The 18,984-nt window shown below is 45.2% G+C and overlaps 2 protein-coding genes across 2 annotated transcripts; one reads left to right on the forward strand and one right to left on the reverse strand.

Annotated features, from left to right (window-relative positions):
- Window positions 1-5,202: 5,202 nt before the first annotated feature.
- Window positions 5,203-8,611, reverse strand: B3GALT6 (beta-1,3-galactosyltransferase 6). The gene has a single exon (XM_074558878.1). The coding sequence runs from the start codon at window positions 8,327-8,329 to the stop codon at window positions 7,313-7,315; it is 1,017 nt and encodes a 338-aa protein (XP_074414979.1). The 5' UTR covers window positions 8,330-8,611; the 3' UTR covers window positions 5,203-7,312.
- Window positions 8,612-9,041: 430 nt separating this feature from the next.
- On the forward strand, window positions 9,042-18,948 carry SDF4 (stromal cell derived factor 4). Its single transcript, XM_074558877.1, has 7 exons — window positions 9,042-9,201; window positions 9,946-10,309; window positions 13,120-13,256; window positions 13,620-13,733; window positions 16,000-16,158; window positions 17,044-17,219; window positions 17,674-18,948. Exons 2-7 carry the CDS (start codon window positions 10,002-10,004, stop codon window positions 17,848-17,850), a joined length of 1,071 nt encoding a protein of 356 aa, XP_074414978.1. The 5' UTR covers window positions 9,042-9,201; window positions 9,946-10,001; the 3' UTR covers window positions 17,851-18,948.
- Window positions 18,949-18,984: the final 36 nt, after the last annotated feature.

The following is an 18,984-nucleotide window of genomic DNA, read 5'->3' on the forward strand; positions in this document are numbered from 1 at the left end:
GTTCCGGGAGGGCCCAGGCGCAGGAACCCCGGGAATCCCAGTCCCATTCCCATTTCCCAGTTCTGGGAAGCCCCAGGCGCAGGCACCCCGGCGGTCCCGGCCGCAGGAGGGCCCAGGGTGATCCCTGCTCCTGCCGCCGTTCCCTGGGAATGCTGAGCCCCCCTGGATGCGATTATTCCCCGCTGCCAGCGCGGCGCGGGCTGGCCGGAGCCCGGCTGGAACGGCGTCTGCCGCTTTAATTCCCTAATAACAGCGCTGCCCTCCAGCCAGGCTGGAGCCATCGCCCGCAGCAGCCCCTGGCATGAAAAACTCCTCTGTGTCTGTGACACTGGGGCCTTTGATGGAGCAGCCCGGGACGGTTTCAGCAGCGGGGATTAAATATCCCAAATATCCCAATTAGTGCAGTTCACAATTAGTGACAATTAGCTGGTCCCTCTCCAACATTCCCCAAGTCCCCATCCTTACAGGAGGAGGAGGGAGGTAGCAGCAAGAGGATGCTGCAGAGATTGTCTTAGGGATGGTGAGGATAAATGTGAGGTTAAATCCACTTCCCAGCCAGAATCCCCCATCTCAGCGTGATGGAAAAATGGAATTTTGGGATTCTGGCTTGCAAATGGCAAAGGAGAAAAGGCTGGATCTGCATAAATTTGCCCAAGAAATGTTATGTTATGTTATGTTATGTTATGTTATGTTATGTTATGTTATGTTATGTTATGTTATGTTATATTATATTATATTATATTATATTATATTATATTATATTATATTATATTATATTATATTATATTATATTATATTATATTATATTATATTATATCGAATTCATTAATTTGTATTCTATATCCTGCCCAAGCCCCCAAACACAGGATTTTCCCTCTCAATTCCCACTTCTTTGTGGGAATGAGAGGAGAAAAGCTCTAACAGGGAGTTTTGAGTCCCAAAATGTCCAAGGGGAAGGAAGGAAGCACAGGAATGTTAAAATTCTCCTCAGTTCTGGCTGGAAAGCCAGGTGGGTTCATGGCTGTGCTCTTGAGGGTCCCAATCCCTGCTAAATTTGGGAATCAAAGGTTGGAAAAGCCCTTTAGGATCCTCAAAACCACCTGGGTGCTGTTGTTCCCCAAGGCAGCTACAATAAAATTCTCCTTTCCCTGGATTGGTCTGGATTTGCCCAGAAAAATGAAAAAATAGGGAAAAATTCCTCCTATTTCCCTTTAACCAGGATCCCCTATTCACAACCAGGGCAGGATGTGAATTCCCCGCACTGCAGGGTGATCCTGAGAATCCCTTAAGGATAATTTCATCCCGATTTCTATCCTGAATTTTGTATTTTCCTCGCCTTCCCTTTCCTGCTCTGCAAAGTCAGAGAGGGGAACAGGCAAAGCTGTGGAAAAATGCTGGATTTAAAGCGTTAAAAAAGGAGAGGGGGGAAAAAAACCCCAAAAATTCCTGGCTTTTAAATCAACCTCAGCGTTGCTGATGCAGTTGTTTACGAGCCGCTGTTCCAGCCCATTTCACGGACAAAAGCCAAGGGAAATGAGCTGTTTGATGTCTGCAAAGGCATGGAAAAGCCATGGAAAAGCTCCCATGGAAAGGGAAGTGCTGGGATAAACACTCCCTGATTGCGGGGAAAGGCTGCGGGGAACCAGGGATCATTCAAGGAATGGGGGCATCCCCATGGGGAATATCCTGAGCTGGGAGGATCCATGGGATCATCAGTTCCCATGTGTTCCTACAGGACACCCCAAAATCCCGCCTTTTGTCCAAACAGGGAAATCCGGGATCATTCAGGGAATGGGGACACTGGGACATTCAGAATGCTGGAACTGGGAAATTAGAGAATATCCTGAGCTGGGAGGATCCAGGGGATCAGAGTCCAACCCTTATCCCTGCCCAGGACACCCCAAAATCCCACTTGGGAGCGTTGTCCCTGCAGGCTCCCTGTGATGGAAATCAGGGATAATTCAAGGAAAGGGGGCACGGGGACACCCAGAATCATGGAATTAGGGAACAGCCTGAGCTTGGGAATCAATCCCTCTCCAAATTTTCTAATCCACGTTTATTTTCTCTTCATCCAGGTGGTGCCTGAGGTCCCATCTGGAGCCACTGCCAGGATCCACTCAGGAATTCCTTTTCCAGCCTCCTGCCCCGGGCTCTGGTTATTCCCTGCCTCCTTCCCAGCAGGAATTGCAGGTTTTTGAATTCCCTCTTGGAACTAAAAAAGTAATTTTCCTCCTTAATTCCTCCTTTTCCCCTCAGTCCTTCCCCTGAGGTGCCCCCAGGGAAAACCAGGCCAGGCCAGTCCCGCTATCCCACACCTTGCAATATTTATGGATTTTCTTGGAGACAGAACTCTTTGGGAGCCTGCAGCTCAGGTTTTAGAATTTATTTCGGTGTCTCCAGCCCTGCTGTCTGAGCCTGAAAATAGCAACGGAGGCTGATCTTATCAGCAGCTCTTGGAGACTCCAATTATCTCCTCCCGTGGCTCCGCAGAAATCGGATCCTGGTTATTGTTTTCTTATCCCACTCCCTGTCCTCAAAAACCTCCCAGCCACAGCCCCGGAGCTTTCCAGGAGCCAGGCTGGAATTTTATAAAGTGGGAGATAAGCAGAATTCCCGAAATCCAGCCAGGCCTGCACCCCAAAGCCTTGGGACCAATGTTCTGAGGGAGAAACTGAGGCAAAATTTCCATTTTAGCAGATATTCCTGATCAATTCCTTTGCAATAATGGGTTTATGGCACCAGGATGGGATTTGGGAAGTCTGTCCTTGGATGTGGAGTGGGAGATTCCAGAAATCCTGACTCCAATTCACTGCAATTCCTTAAATCCAGCCAGGCCTGCATGCCAAAGCCTTTGGGATCAGTGCCTGAGGGGAATGATTTGTTCCCAATTTTCTGAGGGAGAAACTGAGGCAAAAATTCAATTTTAGTAGTTCTTCCCACTCAATTCCCTTGGAATAATGGATTTATGGCACCAGGCTGAGATTTGGGAAGTCTGTCCTTGGATATGGAGTGGGAGATTCCAGGATTCTGCTCTTCCCTACATCCAGCCAGGCCTGCATCCCAAAGCCTCGGGCCCAATGTTCTGAGGGAGAAACCGAGGCAAAAATTCCATTTTATCGCCTTTTCCCACTCAATTCTCTTGGAATTATGAATCCACAGCACCAGGCTGGGACTAGATTGGATATTTGGGAATATTTCCTCACTGAAAGGGTGCCCAACCATTGGAATGGGCTGCCCAGAGAAGCAGTGGAGTCCCCATTCCTGGAAGTGTCCCAAAAACCTGCGGATTCCCATCCCAAAAACCTGTGGAAACCCCTGGATGTGGCACTTGGGGACACGGCTTAGTGGTGGATGCTTGGATTTGTATCTTGGAAGGTTTTCCCTGCATTTTTAATTCCAAGATTCCAAGGAGCAGGTGAGTCACTCCCATCCCACAAAAACCCCGAAAATTTCTCTTAGCCAGGAATCCCTATGGAATTAAAGGGAATGGTAAAGAAAAGCAGGATAACACAAATTTTTCCAAGTTGTTGTGCACAGCACCTCAAATTGGGAAAATCCTGAAGATTCTCCCGATGTTTTTCACAGCGGGATTTGGGAAGGGACAGCAGGATCTGCAGAGCTCTGGACTCTGAGGAGATGCAAATCCCAGCAGGGAAAAAGTCACCCAGGAAACTGCAAAAAAACTCCAATATTAATCCCACTCTGGGATTTCAGTTTAGCAAAGCCATGGATTCAGCCTGGATCCAGCCCAGCACATTCCCAAGGGTAAGCAGGACACTCATTTTTGTGGGATCAGGGCATGGAAAGAAGGAGAAATAATTACCCAAGATAAAATCAGAAGGATTGGCCCCAAATTCCAGCTCCTAGCACCTCAAGCATCAGGATTTTGGCAGATCCAGATCCAGAATCCTGGCTCGAGTCCTTCCCTAAAATCAACACCTAAAGTAAATATTTGGAATTGTCCTGGCCAGCAGCAGCTCTGGATAAATGTTTTTTCCAGTGGTTTGTGCTGTGATGATTCCAAGCCCTCTGGCACCACCCCAAACCCATCGATCACCGGCGGTAACAACGACGTTTTCCTTTCCTTCAAAAATCAGAATTATTCCTTTTCCAGCCTTTTTTGTTCCTCGTGGATCTTGTGCTTTGTGGGAGCTGCTCCGCTTGGCCAGAGCTGGAGAGCGGAAAATAAACAGGGCTCACATTCCTGGGATTTTGGCTGTCAGGGGAAGCAGGGAATGATGGGGACCACCAGAAAGTGGGAATTGTGGTTTTCCACCAGGAGATGTTCTTCCCAACTTCCTGGGCATTCCTCGGCAACTTCCAAAATCCTTTGGAAATTCCTTTGGAAAATGAAATTTCCCAGCTCAAATCCGTGGAATTTTCAGCTGAGGAAACCCCAAAAATTCCTGATTTAAAGGGGACACAGGGACTGGGATTTTGTCCCTGTGTCCCCTTTTAAAAAAATCCAGGAATGGTTTTCATTATTTTAATTAAATTTCAATAATTTCATTAATTTTCCTGTATTTTAGGGGCTTTTTCAAAAGTTTCTCTTTAGGTTTCCACATCAACTTCCCATGGATTCCATGGAAAAAGATGGTGGCCCCATCCTCAATAATTCCCTCATAATTCCTTTTTTTAATTGGAAAACTCCTTTCCCTTTTCCCCCAATTATTTTATGTTAAAATCAGAGCCCACCACCTGATTTTAGTCACAAACATCTGGTTTTAAACAGTTAAATTCCTTTTTTTTTAAGGAATTGACACTTCCAAAGGCTTGGAGTGACATCTAGCGACTGCCTGGGACAGGCAGGAAAATCTGGGAATAAATTCTAAAAGGATCCCTTTGCTTCAACAGCAAAACCCCAAAGTTATCCCAAATTATTTATGGGAAAAAATCAGTTTATTTTCATTTTTGAGGGAAGTTTGAGTTGTCTGTTTGAGGGTGGAATGTTTGAAATTTGGAGGAAAATTGATTTTAAAAATATTGGAATGCTGAGGATTAAAGACGCCAAGGAAGTCAAAGGGGAGGAAATTTCTTTTAAAATAATTTGGTCTCATCCTCACCTGACTTTGCTTCCCAGGTGGAATTTTCCAGGGAAAATAAAGGGTAAAGGTGGATAAAATAATGGGAAAATGGATGTTATTCTGGGAATACTGATTTATTTGTATTTTTTTTCTGGGAAAATAAAGAGAATACACTGGCAAGAATTATAAATAAATATAATTATAAATAAATATTCACATTACAGGTAATTTATCACGACACAGACAACACTGATGAACCTCAGATGGCAAATGGACGTTTAAAAAACTGGAAGTTGCTGACATCTTGGAAAATTCCTGCTTTGGAATAGGATATTTGGGGAAAAAAATACTCCTTGGTAATCCCTATGCATGCATTATAATAATAATTATTAGAACAATAATTATAATAATTGAGTTCAACATGCTAAAATAATTGAGTTTTTGCTGGATTTTAGTTTTGTTTCAGGAAAAAAAGCCTTGAAAATTTTAAACCAAAAAATCTTCTGAAGATTTTTGATCTTCAGTTATTAATTAATTAAAACAAGAATAACAAAAAAAAAAAATTTCCAATGTAACTGATCCCTTTGGTATTCCTAAAATTCCTAATTTTGCTAAGCAAAAAGAAAGAGAAATTGGCACCTTTTTTATTTTCAATTTTTCTGTGCCATTTGTCTCTTCCAGCCAGAGTTGGGAAGGAGGGAATGGAATGGGAATTAAAGTGCAGAGTGCAACAAACACCAAAAAAAAAAAAAAAAAGAAAAAAAACCTCACCAAAAAGACATTTAAAAAATGAAATTTTACATTTCCAAACTAAAAACTGCTCACACTGCAGAGCTGCAGCTGGCACAGGGCACTGGGGAAATTCTGGAGCAGCTGCCACTGGAAAATGTTGGAATTCCAGGTTTGGAGATAAAGAACTCGTGTCTGAGGCCTGGGTGAGCTCTGAATGTTTTGGTGTAGGCAGGACTGAAGGGAAATCCCCAAATTCTGGACGTGTCACTGATAATTAATTCAATTTTAGTTCCTCTACAAGGAATTTTTGGAGGAGGGAATTCCCTAACTCTGAACACCTAAATGTGATTTTTTAGTGTGCTGAAAAGAGAAATAAAAGTTCTCCAAATTCAGTTTTTGGGGTGGGGGGAACCTTTTTCTCTTGACTACACAAATTTCACTTCTATACCTCAAATCCCCACCCTTGGGCAAATGGTTTTTGAACTCCTACTGATCAATTTTTGCTCATTTGTATTAAAAATAAACCTAAATTTGGAGCAGCCAGGGAGTTCTTGAGTGAGAGTTGGAGGGAAATGAGCTCAAAACAACACCTGGAGGCTTTGCAAAGCCAAAAAATCTTCTCCCAAAATAAGAATAAATTTAATTTCTGCCAAAACTCAGCCGCCTCCCTTTGGAGCTGCCAGGTGATTTATGTACGTTGCCTTTCAGAGAGCAGAACAAGACAAATGAGCAGATGGAATGATTCCATTCTCTGCTCTCCCTGCAGCCCTCCCAGGAAAAGCTGATCCCTGTTCCCAGCCTCTGGAATAATCTGGTCCCAGTTTGGGCTCTTCCCTCCGTGCCAAGCTGGCATTTCCTTGCCAAGGAATAAACAGCAGCCTCATTTTATTCTTATCAGCATCAAAACTTAGCATGACCTTTAGCAAATCAGCCTCAGAATCTGTTCCAGCTTTTCATTCCAGTTCTCTCCCCCCGCTTTTCTCCACTTTTTGTGTTTTGACACCTTTTATTTGCCTTCAATCCTGGCATTTGACCTTTTGCTGTGCTTTCTGGCACTTGGTTTATTTTATTTTATTTTTTAAGCATCTTTAACCATGCCACGTCAGCAGTTCTCAGGGAGTGTCAGGGTGACAGAATGAGTCGTGCAAAATCTTTTTAAGAGTAATTAACCCCTGACTCCAATTAACTGCTCTTCCCTAAATCCAGCCAGGCCTGCATCCCAAAGCCTTTGGGATCGGTGCCTGAGGGGAATGATTTGTTCCCAATGTTCTGAGGGAGAAACTGAGGCAAGAATTCCATTTTATCAGCTCTTCCCACTCAGCTCTGCTGGAATTATGGATCCACAGCACCGGGCTGGGATTTGGGAAGTCTGTCCTTGGATATGGAGTGGGAGATTCCAGGATTCTGCTCTTCCCTACATCCAGCCATGCCTGCATCCCAAAGCCTTGGGCCCAATGTTCTGAGGGAGAAACTGAGGCAAGAATTCCATTTTAACGGGATTCTCCCCGTGTAACAGCAACCAGAGTCCACCATCCTGAGCCTTCCTCCCGAGGCGTTCAGGGGATGCCGTCCTTCCTCTGGCAGCACTGCGAGGGAGGCACTCCCCAGTCGTACATGTAGGAAAGCCTGAGTTTCACCTCCTCCTTACAGAGCTTCCCTTCCTTGGCCAGCGTCTGGTGCTTCTCCAGCATGTCCTCGATGCTCTGCTTGTGAGTCACGATGTATTTGTTGCTGCAGCCGCGCGATTTGTACTCGGTGTCGAAGCGGGGGTCGTGCACTCTCTTCACGTCGATGGGCGCCAGCCACACGCCCAGGGACACGTCCTCGCTCTGCCACAGGTTCAGGTAGTCCCTGCTGAGGCGCAGGTAGCGCACCAGGTCGGCGGAGATCACGTAGCCGCCGCCCAGCGCGTAGGGCAGGTAATAATCGCACAGCAGCCAGGCGCTCTCCTTCCACTTCCCCCCGGATTTCACCCGCCCGCGGCCCGAGAAGAAGCCCCAGTAGAGGCGCCGCGGCTCCTTGGCCCTCAGCTCCTCCACCAGCACGTCCAAGCGCACGAAGGTGTCGTCGTCCGCCTTGAGGGCGAACTGGAAGTCCAGGTGCGCGTCCAGCCACACGTAGGTGGCCAGCACCTTGGCCGTGAGGTTCTCGTAGGAGTCGCGCAGCTCGGGCAGCAGCAGCAGGTCGCGGTGGCGGCTCTGCTCCAGCTCCAGGCTCCGCAGCTCCTCGGCGCTCAGCCCCGCCGTGCCCACCACGAAGCGGCTCCAGACGTGGCCGTGAGGCGCCTGCCGCGCCGCCGCCATCCAGGTGCTGCGGATGATGCTGCGCCGCTCGCTGTACTTGGGGCCGCTCATCACCACCACGGCCACGAAGGCGCTGCCCTCAGGGCCGGCCGGGGGCGCGGCGCGGGCCCCCCGGCCGGGCTGGCTGTGCGGGAGCGCGGGGGGCGCGGGCAGCGGGCGCAGCCCCTCGGAGGTGCACTTGGCGAGGTAGAGCAGGACGGCGGCGCAGAGCGAGAGCCCGCCGAGCCCCAGCGCGGTGCGGTGCCGGCTCAGCCGCCGCAGCGCCTTCATGGCCGCGGGGACCCTCACGGCCGGCGCCACGCCCGCCCCGTTTAGGCGGGAGCGGCGGTACGGCCTCCGGGAGGGGACAGGCGTTCTGCGGGAGCGCTCACCGCGCGCCGCTGCCGCGCTGCGGTGGTTTCATGGCTCTCCCGCGCTTTCCGCCTTCTCCTCGGGGAAGTGGCAGTCCCGTCCCTGCTCCTGCCGCCGTTCCGGCGCTTCTCGCACCGGGGCAAGGGGCGGGAGGAAGGGCGGAGGCCGCAGCGCCTGACGCGACAGCCACCATCTTTGAGTAGGGCACGTGAGGCCGAGGAGGAGCCATCTTGGGCTTGGGCACTGTGCCGTCGTGGAATGGTAAAAGGTTGGGATGGGCTCAAAGCCCATCCAGTGCCACCCCCCGCCATGGGCAGGGAAACCTTCCACTATCCCAGGATGCTCCAAGCCTCAATGTCCAACCTAGCATTGAGCAATTCCAGGGATGGGCAGTCGCAGCTGGGGCAGGGGTTTGCATTAGGTGCTATTTAAGGTTCCTTCCGACCCAAACCGTTCCATAATTCAAAGAAAACAGCCACACACACAGAGCCAGGAAGCAGCAGGAAACTGACACGTTAACAACCGAGATAATGACGGGACCACCCGGGAAACGCCCCTCTGCCCCTCTCTGCCGGAAATGGCGGCTGCCCTCACCTAAGATGGCTGCCGCGACTTCCCGCCGCGCGGCGCAGTGAGGAAACTTCCGCCTCCTCCCCGCCTCCCTCCGCCCTGGCAACGCCGGGCTCCGTCAGGGGCCGTGAGGGCCTCAGCGGCGGCCGGGCCCGGGCTGAGCCTCCCCGCGGCCGGCACGGCGCTCGGGGCAGCGGCCGCTCCCTGCCCACAGCCTCCCGGTGAGTGCGGGCGGCTCCTCCCGCAGCCCCGCGGGACCTGAGGGGTTCTGAGGGGTTCTGGGGACTCGGAGGACTCCGAGGGCTTTGTGGGGTTTTGAGGTTTCTGGGGGCTCTGAAGGGTTTGGGTTCCTTACTGCGCTCTCTGTTTGATTTGGGATTAATTTTCCCTGGAATTCGGCGGGATGGCCGCTTTGGGTCACTTCCAGGGCAGGACACACGGATTTTATGGCTCTGTGACAGCTCCTCCCCGCCGCTGTTTCCTGGATTTTTCCAGCTCCGCTTTCTCTTGGATCTGCGCCTATTAGTTCCATATATTTATTAATTAACAGGCTTTTTTAATGACTGACATCAAAAACTCCTCTATTTTTGTGTAGATTCCTCTAAATTTATTCTTGTATGTATGTATACAAGTGTATGTACATACAAGTGTATACATACACTTGTATATATATACTTTAATATATATACGTATATCTTAAAGTATACATATAACCATATGTACATATATATGTGTATGAATAAGTTATGTGCATATATGTATATAAACAAGTTATGTACATATATTTATATGTATATAAGTTATTAATACTTTGTATAGGTTATTTTAATTTTTAGATGTTCATTAATGACCTCTTGCTTCAGAGTTTAACTTGCTTTTTCTTCTTTTTTCCTTTTAGTTCGTTTAACCCACAGTGACCTTTTGCTTCAGAATTTAATTTGTTTTTTCTCCTTTTTTTCTTTTAGACCCCACAGTGATTTCAGCAGCCAGTAAATAATAAAAAAGGAAAAACCCCATCAAAATGATGTCAAGACAAGCTTTCCTGTGCAGCTTGGGCTCTCTGTACCTCTCCCTCCTGTTCATCTTCCTGCTGATGGACGTTTATGCCAGGCCTGCCAACCACTCTGTGCTGAAGGAGAGGGCAGGGGAGGCCAGGGAGGAGAACGAGATCCTGCCCCCCGACCACCTGAACGGCGTCAAGATGGAGCTGGACGGGCACCTGAACAAGGAGTTCCACCAGGAGGTGTTCCTGGGCAAGGAGCGCGAGGAGTTCGAGGAGGACTCGCAGCCGCGCAGGAACAGGAGGAAGCTCGTGGGCATCTTCTCCAAGTGAGTCTGGCCCGTGTTTGGGCTGCAGGCAGGTGCATCTGGCTCCATGCTCTCACAGGGCTCCTTTATTAATTTATAATAAAAATAAAGTCTTGGTTTGGGAAGGCAGGAGCCTCCCCTGAAATGGAGAAAATGAACCCCTCTGTCACGGACATATTTTATGAAAAATCCTTTTGTTAGGATCTTCTGAGAAGCCTCAGAGGAAAAGAAAAACAATAATTATCTGCTGCTGTGGAATGCAGCAGGTGCATCTTTGGTCTCATGTGATTGTTTTTAATTAATGGCCAATCACAGTCCAGCTGTGTCAGACTCTCTGGTCAGACACAAGATTTTATTATTCTCCTTTCTCCTTTCCTTTTCCTTTCTCCTTTCCTTTTTCCTTTCCTTTCCTTTCCTTTCCTTTCCTTTCCTTTCCTTTCCTTTCCTTTCCTTTCCTTTCCTTTCCTTTCCTTTCCTTTCCTTTCCTTTCCTTTCCTTTCCTTTCCTTTCCTTTCCTTTCCTTTCCTTTCCTTTCCTTTCCTTTCCTTTCCTCTTTTCTTTTAGTATAGTTTTAATATATCATTTTCTTTCAATATAATATATATCATAAAATAATAAATCAGCCTTCTGAAACATGGAGTCAAGATTCTCATCTCTTCCCTCATCCTGGGACCCCTGTGAACACCACACCCCCCAACTCTGAATTGTTAGAAATTTTAAAGTAAGGGGCTCTCAGACAACAAAACTTATGGAAGCAGGAAATAACAGTTCTTTAATAGGGAAGAAAATAAAAGGATAAAATAAACAATGCAGGAAACTAAAGCAACACTGACAGGGTCAGAACACAACCTGACACCCTCTGTCACCTCAAACTTAAGGGTGGCCAATGGACAGGAGCCAAAAAATCCTGCCCAGGCAATTTTCTAGAAAAAGAAGAGAACAAAGAAACCATGGGTTTTGTGAGGGAAAGAGGAGAAGAAAGAAACCAATCACTTTTGGGAGGGAAAGGAGAGAACAAAGAAACCAATCACTCTTGGGAGATGTTTACCAGGGGCAGGAGGGTCTCTTGCACCTGGCTCGGTTTGTCTGTGTAAAAAATTTGTTATTTTGCCTTTTATTAAAACCTTTTTGTTTCCAGCACTGCTGCAGAAGCCATCCTCCTGATTTTGTGCCCCTAAAGGTTTTAAAATTGGGAATTTAAATTAGTAGCTTCAAAATAGGGGATTTTAATAGTTCCAAATGGAAATTTGAATGAATATGTATTAAAACTGGGAATTTTAATGTTTTCAAGATTGGAAATTTTGGTTAATATGTTCCGAGTTTGGAATTTTAGTGTTTCAAAATTGGGGGTTTAAAATAATATTTTCAAAATTGGAGATTTTAAAACTGGAAATTTAAATTAATATTTCAAAATTGGAAATTTTAGTTAATACTTAAAAATTGATAATTTTAATATTTCAGATTTGGGGTGTTACTTCATATTTTCAAAATCAGGGATTTCCATTCTTATTTTCAAAATTGGGAGTTTTCATATTTCAATATTTGAAATGTTAATCCTTATTTTTAAAATTGAGTCTTTTAATTCATATTTCAAAATTGGGAATGTGGATATTTCAAACTTGGATTTTTTCATTAGTAATTTCAAAATTCAATTTTTTTTTGCTTTGATTCAGCACTTTCAGACAGCAGGTGGCAGAATTGGCTTTATTTGCATTTTTTAATGAAAATACCTCCAATTACCACAAGGGGGTTAAACTTTCAAAGCTTTATTTGGTGCCAGCTTGCTGTGAATAAATAGAATTTCATTAAAGTAATTTTTGAATAAATAATAAATAAATGATAAAAGCATCTCCCTGGTAGAAGTTGTGATATTGAAACTCCCTAAATCTGCATTTTTTGGGGTTGTTTATCTCTTTTTTCACATTTAGTTGACATTTCAAGGCAAATCATATCTTGAATAATTCAAGTTTCAATCAAAACAACTCAGTGATGGCAGCAGATAAAGGCCAGAGGCAAACTGGGGCTTTTGAACTCTGGTTTTTCTTTGAGTTTTGAAAAAAATTATTTTGAGGTGCTTTAAATAGAATTTGAAATGTTAACAAAATAAAATCTGATTTTTAGTGACATTTTGAGTTACAAAGAGTGGGTTGGGGATGCTTTAAATAGAATTTGAAATGTTAACAAAATAAAATCTGATTTTTTGTGATATTTTGAATATTTATTTCATGCTCAAAAAAAACCCCTTCAGAGATTTTGATTTATTTTTGGCTTTGAACTGTAATTTTAAAATTAATTTCCTAATGAATTAAGGATTGATCAGATTGGATTTTCCTGATAATTTCAATCAGGACAAATTGAATTCTGCAGCTCTGAATCCAAGAAATTCCAGAAAACTCATGGAGAACAAAGAGATGTTCAATGTTCAAATGTGTTGAAAAATAAAAACTCAATTACATTTGAAAATAAAAGGGCTTGGAAAGAGAAATTGAGAGAGAATTCAAGGTCAAGAAAATTTTTCCAGTTCTGAATTTGGAGTGAAATTCCAAAATTCCATCAGGAATAATCTGTGGGAAAACTTCCCTCAAAAACATGATTTAATTTTAAAAAATCACTGAATAATAACCTAAATCTTGCTAAATTGAATTAAATAATTAAATTATGTACTTTAATTCTGAACTGAAGGCTGATCAGCCAATTGTTTCTCACAGAAAATCAAAAATATTCATTTTTCTGTGAATTTTTGCTGAACAAACCAATTTATAAACTAAAACCCAACCAGATCTTTCCCTGCTGAACTCTAAACTGAAATCCTGTTTATTTTTCCTCCCTAGGGTGGATATAAATAATGATAAAAAAATCAGTGCCAAGGAAATGCAACGTTGGATCATGGAAAAAACAGATGAACATTTCCAGGAGGCCGTGGAGGAGAACAAAATGCACTTCAGAGCTGTGGATCCTGATGGGGATGGTAAGATCAACATTTTTTCCCTCAAAAAAATCACTTTTTACATCAGTTCTGGGATCTAGAATTTATTTGTGGGTTGAAGTTTAGGTCTGGAATCCCAAATTTGGATTTTTGTGGGAAGGATGTGCTGCAGGCAGCTCTTTGTTTCATAAAGAAATAATAAAAAAAAAAAGAATAAATTGAATTTTCCGCCAAATTTTATGGCTAAAAAACCCCATAAATTAATCAGGTGACAGCTTTTATGTTGTCATTCCTAAAATTCAGTGTGGGCTTGTGGTGTTGGACTAAAAAATTTGAAAATTTGCTGATTTTGAAAGAATGAAATGCAAAATTGATCATTTCAGGCTGAACTGTTCTCAATTCCAGGTCACGTTTCTTGGGATGAATATAAAATTAAATTCTTGGCAAGCAAAGGCTTCAATGAAAAGGAAATTGCAGAGAAAATCAAAAACAACGAGGAGTTGAAAATAGATGAAGAAAGTAAGTGCAGAATTGGGGTTTTGGTATTAAAACCTGGGGGTGAAAATAGAAATGGGAGGGAAAAGTTTCGGTTGTTCTGCTTGAGGAGGAGTTAAATGATAAACCAAAAATTCTGCAGTTTCTAATGTAAAATATGCTTTGAACATGAGATTTTTTTTTTTGAGGAACCTTCCTGTTTTCCAGCTTAATAAAAAAAAAAAAACCTGCTTTTTTTCCACCTGAAATTTGGTGTGAAAATGACATTTTTAGAGGAATCTTCTTGTTTTTCCCTCAAAAAATATTATAATTTAGTCTAAAATCCTGAATCAAAAATTAAGTCAAAAGACAGAAATCCTTCCTTCATCCTGACCAGAATCTGCCATGAAAATTACAACTTTTAGGAGGAATCTCCTTCAAAAAAAAATAATTTAAATTTCCTCTACAATCCCCCCAAAAACGGAAGTCAGAGGATAAATCCCACTTTGTTCCTGACCAGAGTCTGCCAGGAAAATTGCAGTTTTAGGAGGAATTTTCCTGTTTTTCCCCTTGAAGCAACATTTCAGTTTCCTGTAAAATCCCCCCTGCACCTTTCCCTTTCCCTGCAGGGCTGAGTCATTTCCAAATTGCTTCGGTGACATTTTCCAGTGCTGCAGAAGCGCCTGAAGGGCACAAAAAGGAGCTGAGAGTGTGCAGGGAAATCACCTGGGGCTGATTCCAGGAACCCCAGAGCTGCTGAGTCAGCCCCGAGGCTGCACCTGAGCCCCAGAATCTTCTGTAGGAAAGTCAAATTATTCATCCTTCACTTCCTCAGGGGTTTTTTCTCCTCCTCCAAGCACTGTAAAAATGATTTTTTTTTGTTTTTTTATTTTAAATCAAAAGCACCTGGGGGTGTGGAGTTTAAGGCACTTTCTGCAGAAATTCGGATTTCAGGCTTAAATTGGGTTTCAGTTAATTGATGGATATTGGCAGATAATTGGATTGTGGGACGAGATGAAGGAATTCCATGGGATTTTGGTGCTGATTTTTCTGTTCATACACTAATAATTCAACTTTTCTTGCAGCAAAAATGTGGAATATTGTGATAAAAATCTGCAGGGTTTAGGCTTAAAAAACGTCATTGATTAAACAACTGAGGGCTTGAAATAATGGGGTTGTGACAGATTAAATCCTAAAAACGGGTTGGGACAACTGAAATCCTAAAAATTGTGACAATTTAAATCCTAAATATGGATTGTGATAATTGAAGTCTTAAAGATGGATTGGGACAACTGAAACCCTAACAAATTGGATTGGGGCAACTGAAATTCCTCAAACTAGGTTGTGCCAAATCCTAAAAATGGATGGGGGCAGTGCCAAGATTTGGGATGAACTGAAATCCCACAAAGCAATTGTTCTAAATCCTACAAACGGATGGGGGCAAGTTCAGCGTTTGGGATGAGCTGCAATCCCAAACCTGCGGGTGCAGGGTTTAGGATGGGCTGCGATCCCAAATGTGCAGGTGCGGCCTTTGATGAGCTGTGATCCCAAAGCTGGGCAGGGGCAGGGTTTGGGATGAGCCTTTGGGATGAGCTGTGATCCCATAGCCGGGCAGGGGCAGGGTTTGGGGTGAGCCTGTGGGATCCATCCCTGCCCCGTGGTGCCATTGCAGGGTTTGGGATGAGCCTTTGGGATCCATCCCAGCCCCACAGTGCTGCTGCAGGGTTTGGGGTGAGCTGTGATCCCAAATGTGCAGGTGTGACCTTTGATGAGCTGTGATCCCAAAGCTGGGCAGGGGCAGGGTTTGGGATGAGCCTCTGGGATGAGCTGTGATCCCAGAGCAGGGCTGGGTTTGGGATGAGCCTCTGGGATCCATCCCAGCCCCGCGGTGCTGCTGCTGGGTTTGGGATGAGGTGTGATCCCAGAGCAGGGCAGGGTTTGGGATGAGCCTCTGGGATGAGCTGCAGTCCCATAGCTGGGCAGGGCAGGGTTTGGGATGAGCCTGTGGGATCCATCCCAGCCCCGCGGTGCCATTGCAGGGTTTGGGGTGAGCTGTGATCCCAGAGCAGGGCAGGGTTTGGGGTGAGCTGCGATGCTAAAGCCAGGTAGGGGCAGGGTTTGGGATGAGCCTCTGGGATGAACTGCAGTCCCATAGCTGGGCAGGGCAGGGTTTGGGATGAGCCTGTGGGATCCATCCCAGCCCCACGGTGCCATTGCAGGGTTTGGGATGAGCTGCAGTCCCATAGCTGGGCAGGGGCAGGGTTTGGGATGAGCCTGTGGGATCCATCCCAGCCCCGCGGTGCCGTTGCAGCGCAGGAAGTGCTGGACAACCTGAAGGATCGCTGGTACCAGGCGGACAATCCCCCCCCGGACCTGCTGCTGAGCGAGCAGGAGTTCCTGTCCTTCCTGCACCCCGAGCACAGCCGCGGCATGCTGCACTTCATGGTGCAGGAGATCGTCCGCGACCTCGGTAAGACGGCAATTCCTGGGAATTCTGTCCCTGCATTCCATGGATTCCTGGGTTTATGGTGGATATTTGGGGCATGCTGCACTTCATGGTGCAGGAGATCGTCCGCGACCTCGGTAAGGTGGCAATTCCTGGGAATTCTGTCCCTGCATTCCTGGGTTTATGTGGATATTTGGGGCATGCTGCACTTCATGGTGCAGGAGATCGTCCGCGACCTCGGTAAGGTGGCAATTCCTGGGAATTCTGTCCCTGCATTCCATGGATTCCTGGGTTTATGTGGCTGTTTGGGGCATGCTGCACTTCATGGTGCAGGAGATCGTCCGCGACCTCGGTAAGACGGCAATTCCTGGGAATTCTGTCCCTGCATTCCATGGATTCCTGGGTTTATGTGGCTGTTTGGGGCATGCTGCACTTCATGGTGCAGGAGATCGTCCGCGACCTCGGTAAGATGGCAATTCCTGGGAATTCTGTCCTTGGATTCCTGGGTTATGTGGATATTTGGGGCATGCTGCACTTCATGGTGCACGAGATCATCCGTGATTTAGGTAATCCAGGATTTCCCGGGAATTCTTCCCATGGATTCCATGAATTCCCATTTTTATGTGGATTTCTAGAGGGTTTTACATGGAATAGTCAGGTGGAGTTCCATGGATTCCCATTGTATCCATGGATTCCCATTTTTATGTGTGTTTCGGGAAGGTTTTGCATGGAATAGTCTGGTGGAGTTCATGGATTCCCATTTTTCTGTGGGTATTGGGAGGGGTTTGGTTTTTTCACAGATCAGTAGGAAATACCCCTTTTTATGGGAATTAAATGAACATATTTTAAATTTTGTGCTTTTTAACAGGAATTGAGTGAATCTGTTATAACTGTGTGTGTTTTTCCCAGATCAGGACGGGGATAAGAAGCTGACCCTGTCAGAGTTCATCTCCCTGCCCGTGGGCACGGTGGAGAACCAGCAGGCTCAGGACATCGACGATGACTGGGTGAGGGACAGGAGGAAGGAGTTCCAGGAGGTCATCGACGCCAACCACGACGGCATCGTCACCATGGAGGAGCTGGAGGTGAGTCCTCGTCCTTTGCCAGCCAATTATTCCCAAACACAGCTTTAGAAACATCACAAATGCACTTACAGCTCATTTTTTAAATTTAAAAATGGAATATTTCCATTTAATTTTAATTTTGTGTTAATTGCATTTTAATTTCATGTTATTTTCATTTTAAAATAATCTGTGGGAACAGCCAAACAAAGCAGGAAAAATGAGAGAATTTAGGTCCTGAAAATTGATAATCCTTTGTTTTTAACAGGAATTTTTCCTGAGTTTAATTTGCAGCCCAAAATCCAGAAATATTTCATGGAATGACCCACAAAAATCTCCGATTTTTTTGGTAGCATCCTAGAAACCAGGAAAAAAGCCCCATGTAACCCTTCTCACAGACCTTTCCCCCACTTTGGGCTGGGTGGGAGCTGGGATTTTTGGAGCACCCCCCTCAGGCCGTTTGTCCACGGTTTGTCAGGAATACATGGATCCCATGAACGAGCACAACGCGCTGAACGAGGCGCGGCAGATGATCGCCGTGGCCGACGAGAACCAGAACCACCACCTGGAGCTGGAGGAGATCCTCAAGTACAGCGAGTACTTCACGGGCAGCAAACTCATGGATTACGCCCGCAACGTCCACGAGGAGTTCTGAGCTTCCTCCTCCCCCTTTCCAGAACTTTCTGTTCTGCTCCCAACCCCCCCACCCCCCCCAAAGAGATCCCAGGATAAAAGGATTCAGCCGAGCAGCGGGAATTGGTGGTCGCGAATTTGCGATTTTCCGTCCGTCCCAGCTCCTCGGAGGGGATTTTCCTGCTGGAAGGAATGGTGGGAATTCCCGGATTCAGGTAGTTTTCCTCCTTGGTTTGGGGGCTTGAAGCCAGCTGGAATTCTGCGTGGGAGGATCTTGGAATATTCCCTGGTTTCCTTCAGCTGCTGATGCAGGGCATCCCAAGTAAAACTTGGGTTTTGGGAAGGGAACGGTGATTCCAAGGAATGTTTGTCCTCCATACCCAATTCCATTTGGACGGCTCCTAAAATATTTGTTTTCCTCAGCTGCTGATCCAGGGAATCCCAATAAAGGCTGGATTTTGGGAATTTTGGTGGTTCCAAGGAATGTTTGACCTCCTGAGAATATCCACACTCAATTCCAGTGTTTTTATTAACTTCCTGAAGAGTTATTGGGAATTTAATGGAATTTTTTCAGGGAGCTGTGGGGAAGAACTTATTTAAAATGTTACAGAAAACCTTTTCAGAGCGAATTTTAAAAAATGAAATAACATTAATTAAGATTAAATTAATATTAAAATGACATTGTTTTGTTGACATCTGCACTGGGAATGGGAGATTATGGCTTTAAAATATCAGATTTTAGTCAAAAATCAATTGGACAGAATTTAAGCTATTGGACAGAGCAGTGGGAGTTCCCATGGAGTTTGATGGCTGCTTAATTAATATTCAGTGCTAAAATTAATGAGCTCTGTGCTAATTAATGCTTTTAATGAGCTGCTGATGATGATTTGGGGGAAATTCCAGGCTTTGGGTGAGCTCCTTCCCAAATAAAATTGACTTTTTCCCTCTGCTTCCATCTTTCCTGGGAAAAACCCGTCTTTGGGAAAGAATTCCTGGAAATCTGAGATGTTTTATTTGATTAAATTTATTCTTAATATAATGTAAATACAGGAATTGCTGTCCCTCTTTCCCTTTTCCTGCTCTTTATTTGATGTTTTTATTAAATTCCTTGGATAAAAGATTTTATATCCTTTTTGTTTTTATTTTCCATTAAATA

This window comes from Zonotrichia albicollis, chromosome 25 (assembly GCF_047830755.1).
Source record: "Zonotrichia albicollis isolate bZonAlb1 chromosome 25, bZonAlb1.hap1, whole genome shotgun sequence".
Taxonomy (NCBI): domain Eukaryota; kingdom Metazoa; phylum Chordata; class Aves; order Passeriformes; family Passerellidae; genus Zonotrichia; species Zonotrichia albicollis.

What these genes read in the sequence shown, in the direction of transcription:
- B3GALT6 (XM_074558878.1), bottom strand. Translation starts at nt 8,329, where the DNA reads ATGAAGGCGCTGCGGCGGCTGAGCCGGCACCGCACCGCGCTGGGGCTC.
- SDF4 (XM_074558877.1), top strand. Translation starts at nt 10,002, where the DNA reads ATGATGTCAAGACAAGCTTTCCTGTGCAGCTTGGGCTCTCTGTACCTC. An exon ending in CTCGTGGGCATCTTCTCCAA is followed by an intron (nt 10,310 to 13,119) that starts GTGAGTCTGGCC and finishes TTTCCTCCCTAG; the next exon opens with GGTGGATATAAATAATGATA. An exon ending in GTTGAAAATAGATGAAGAAA is followed by an intron (nt 13,734 to 15,999) that starts GTAAGTGCAGAA and finishes GTGCCGTTGCAG; the next exon opens with CGCAGGAAGTGCTGGACAAC.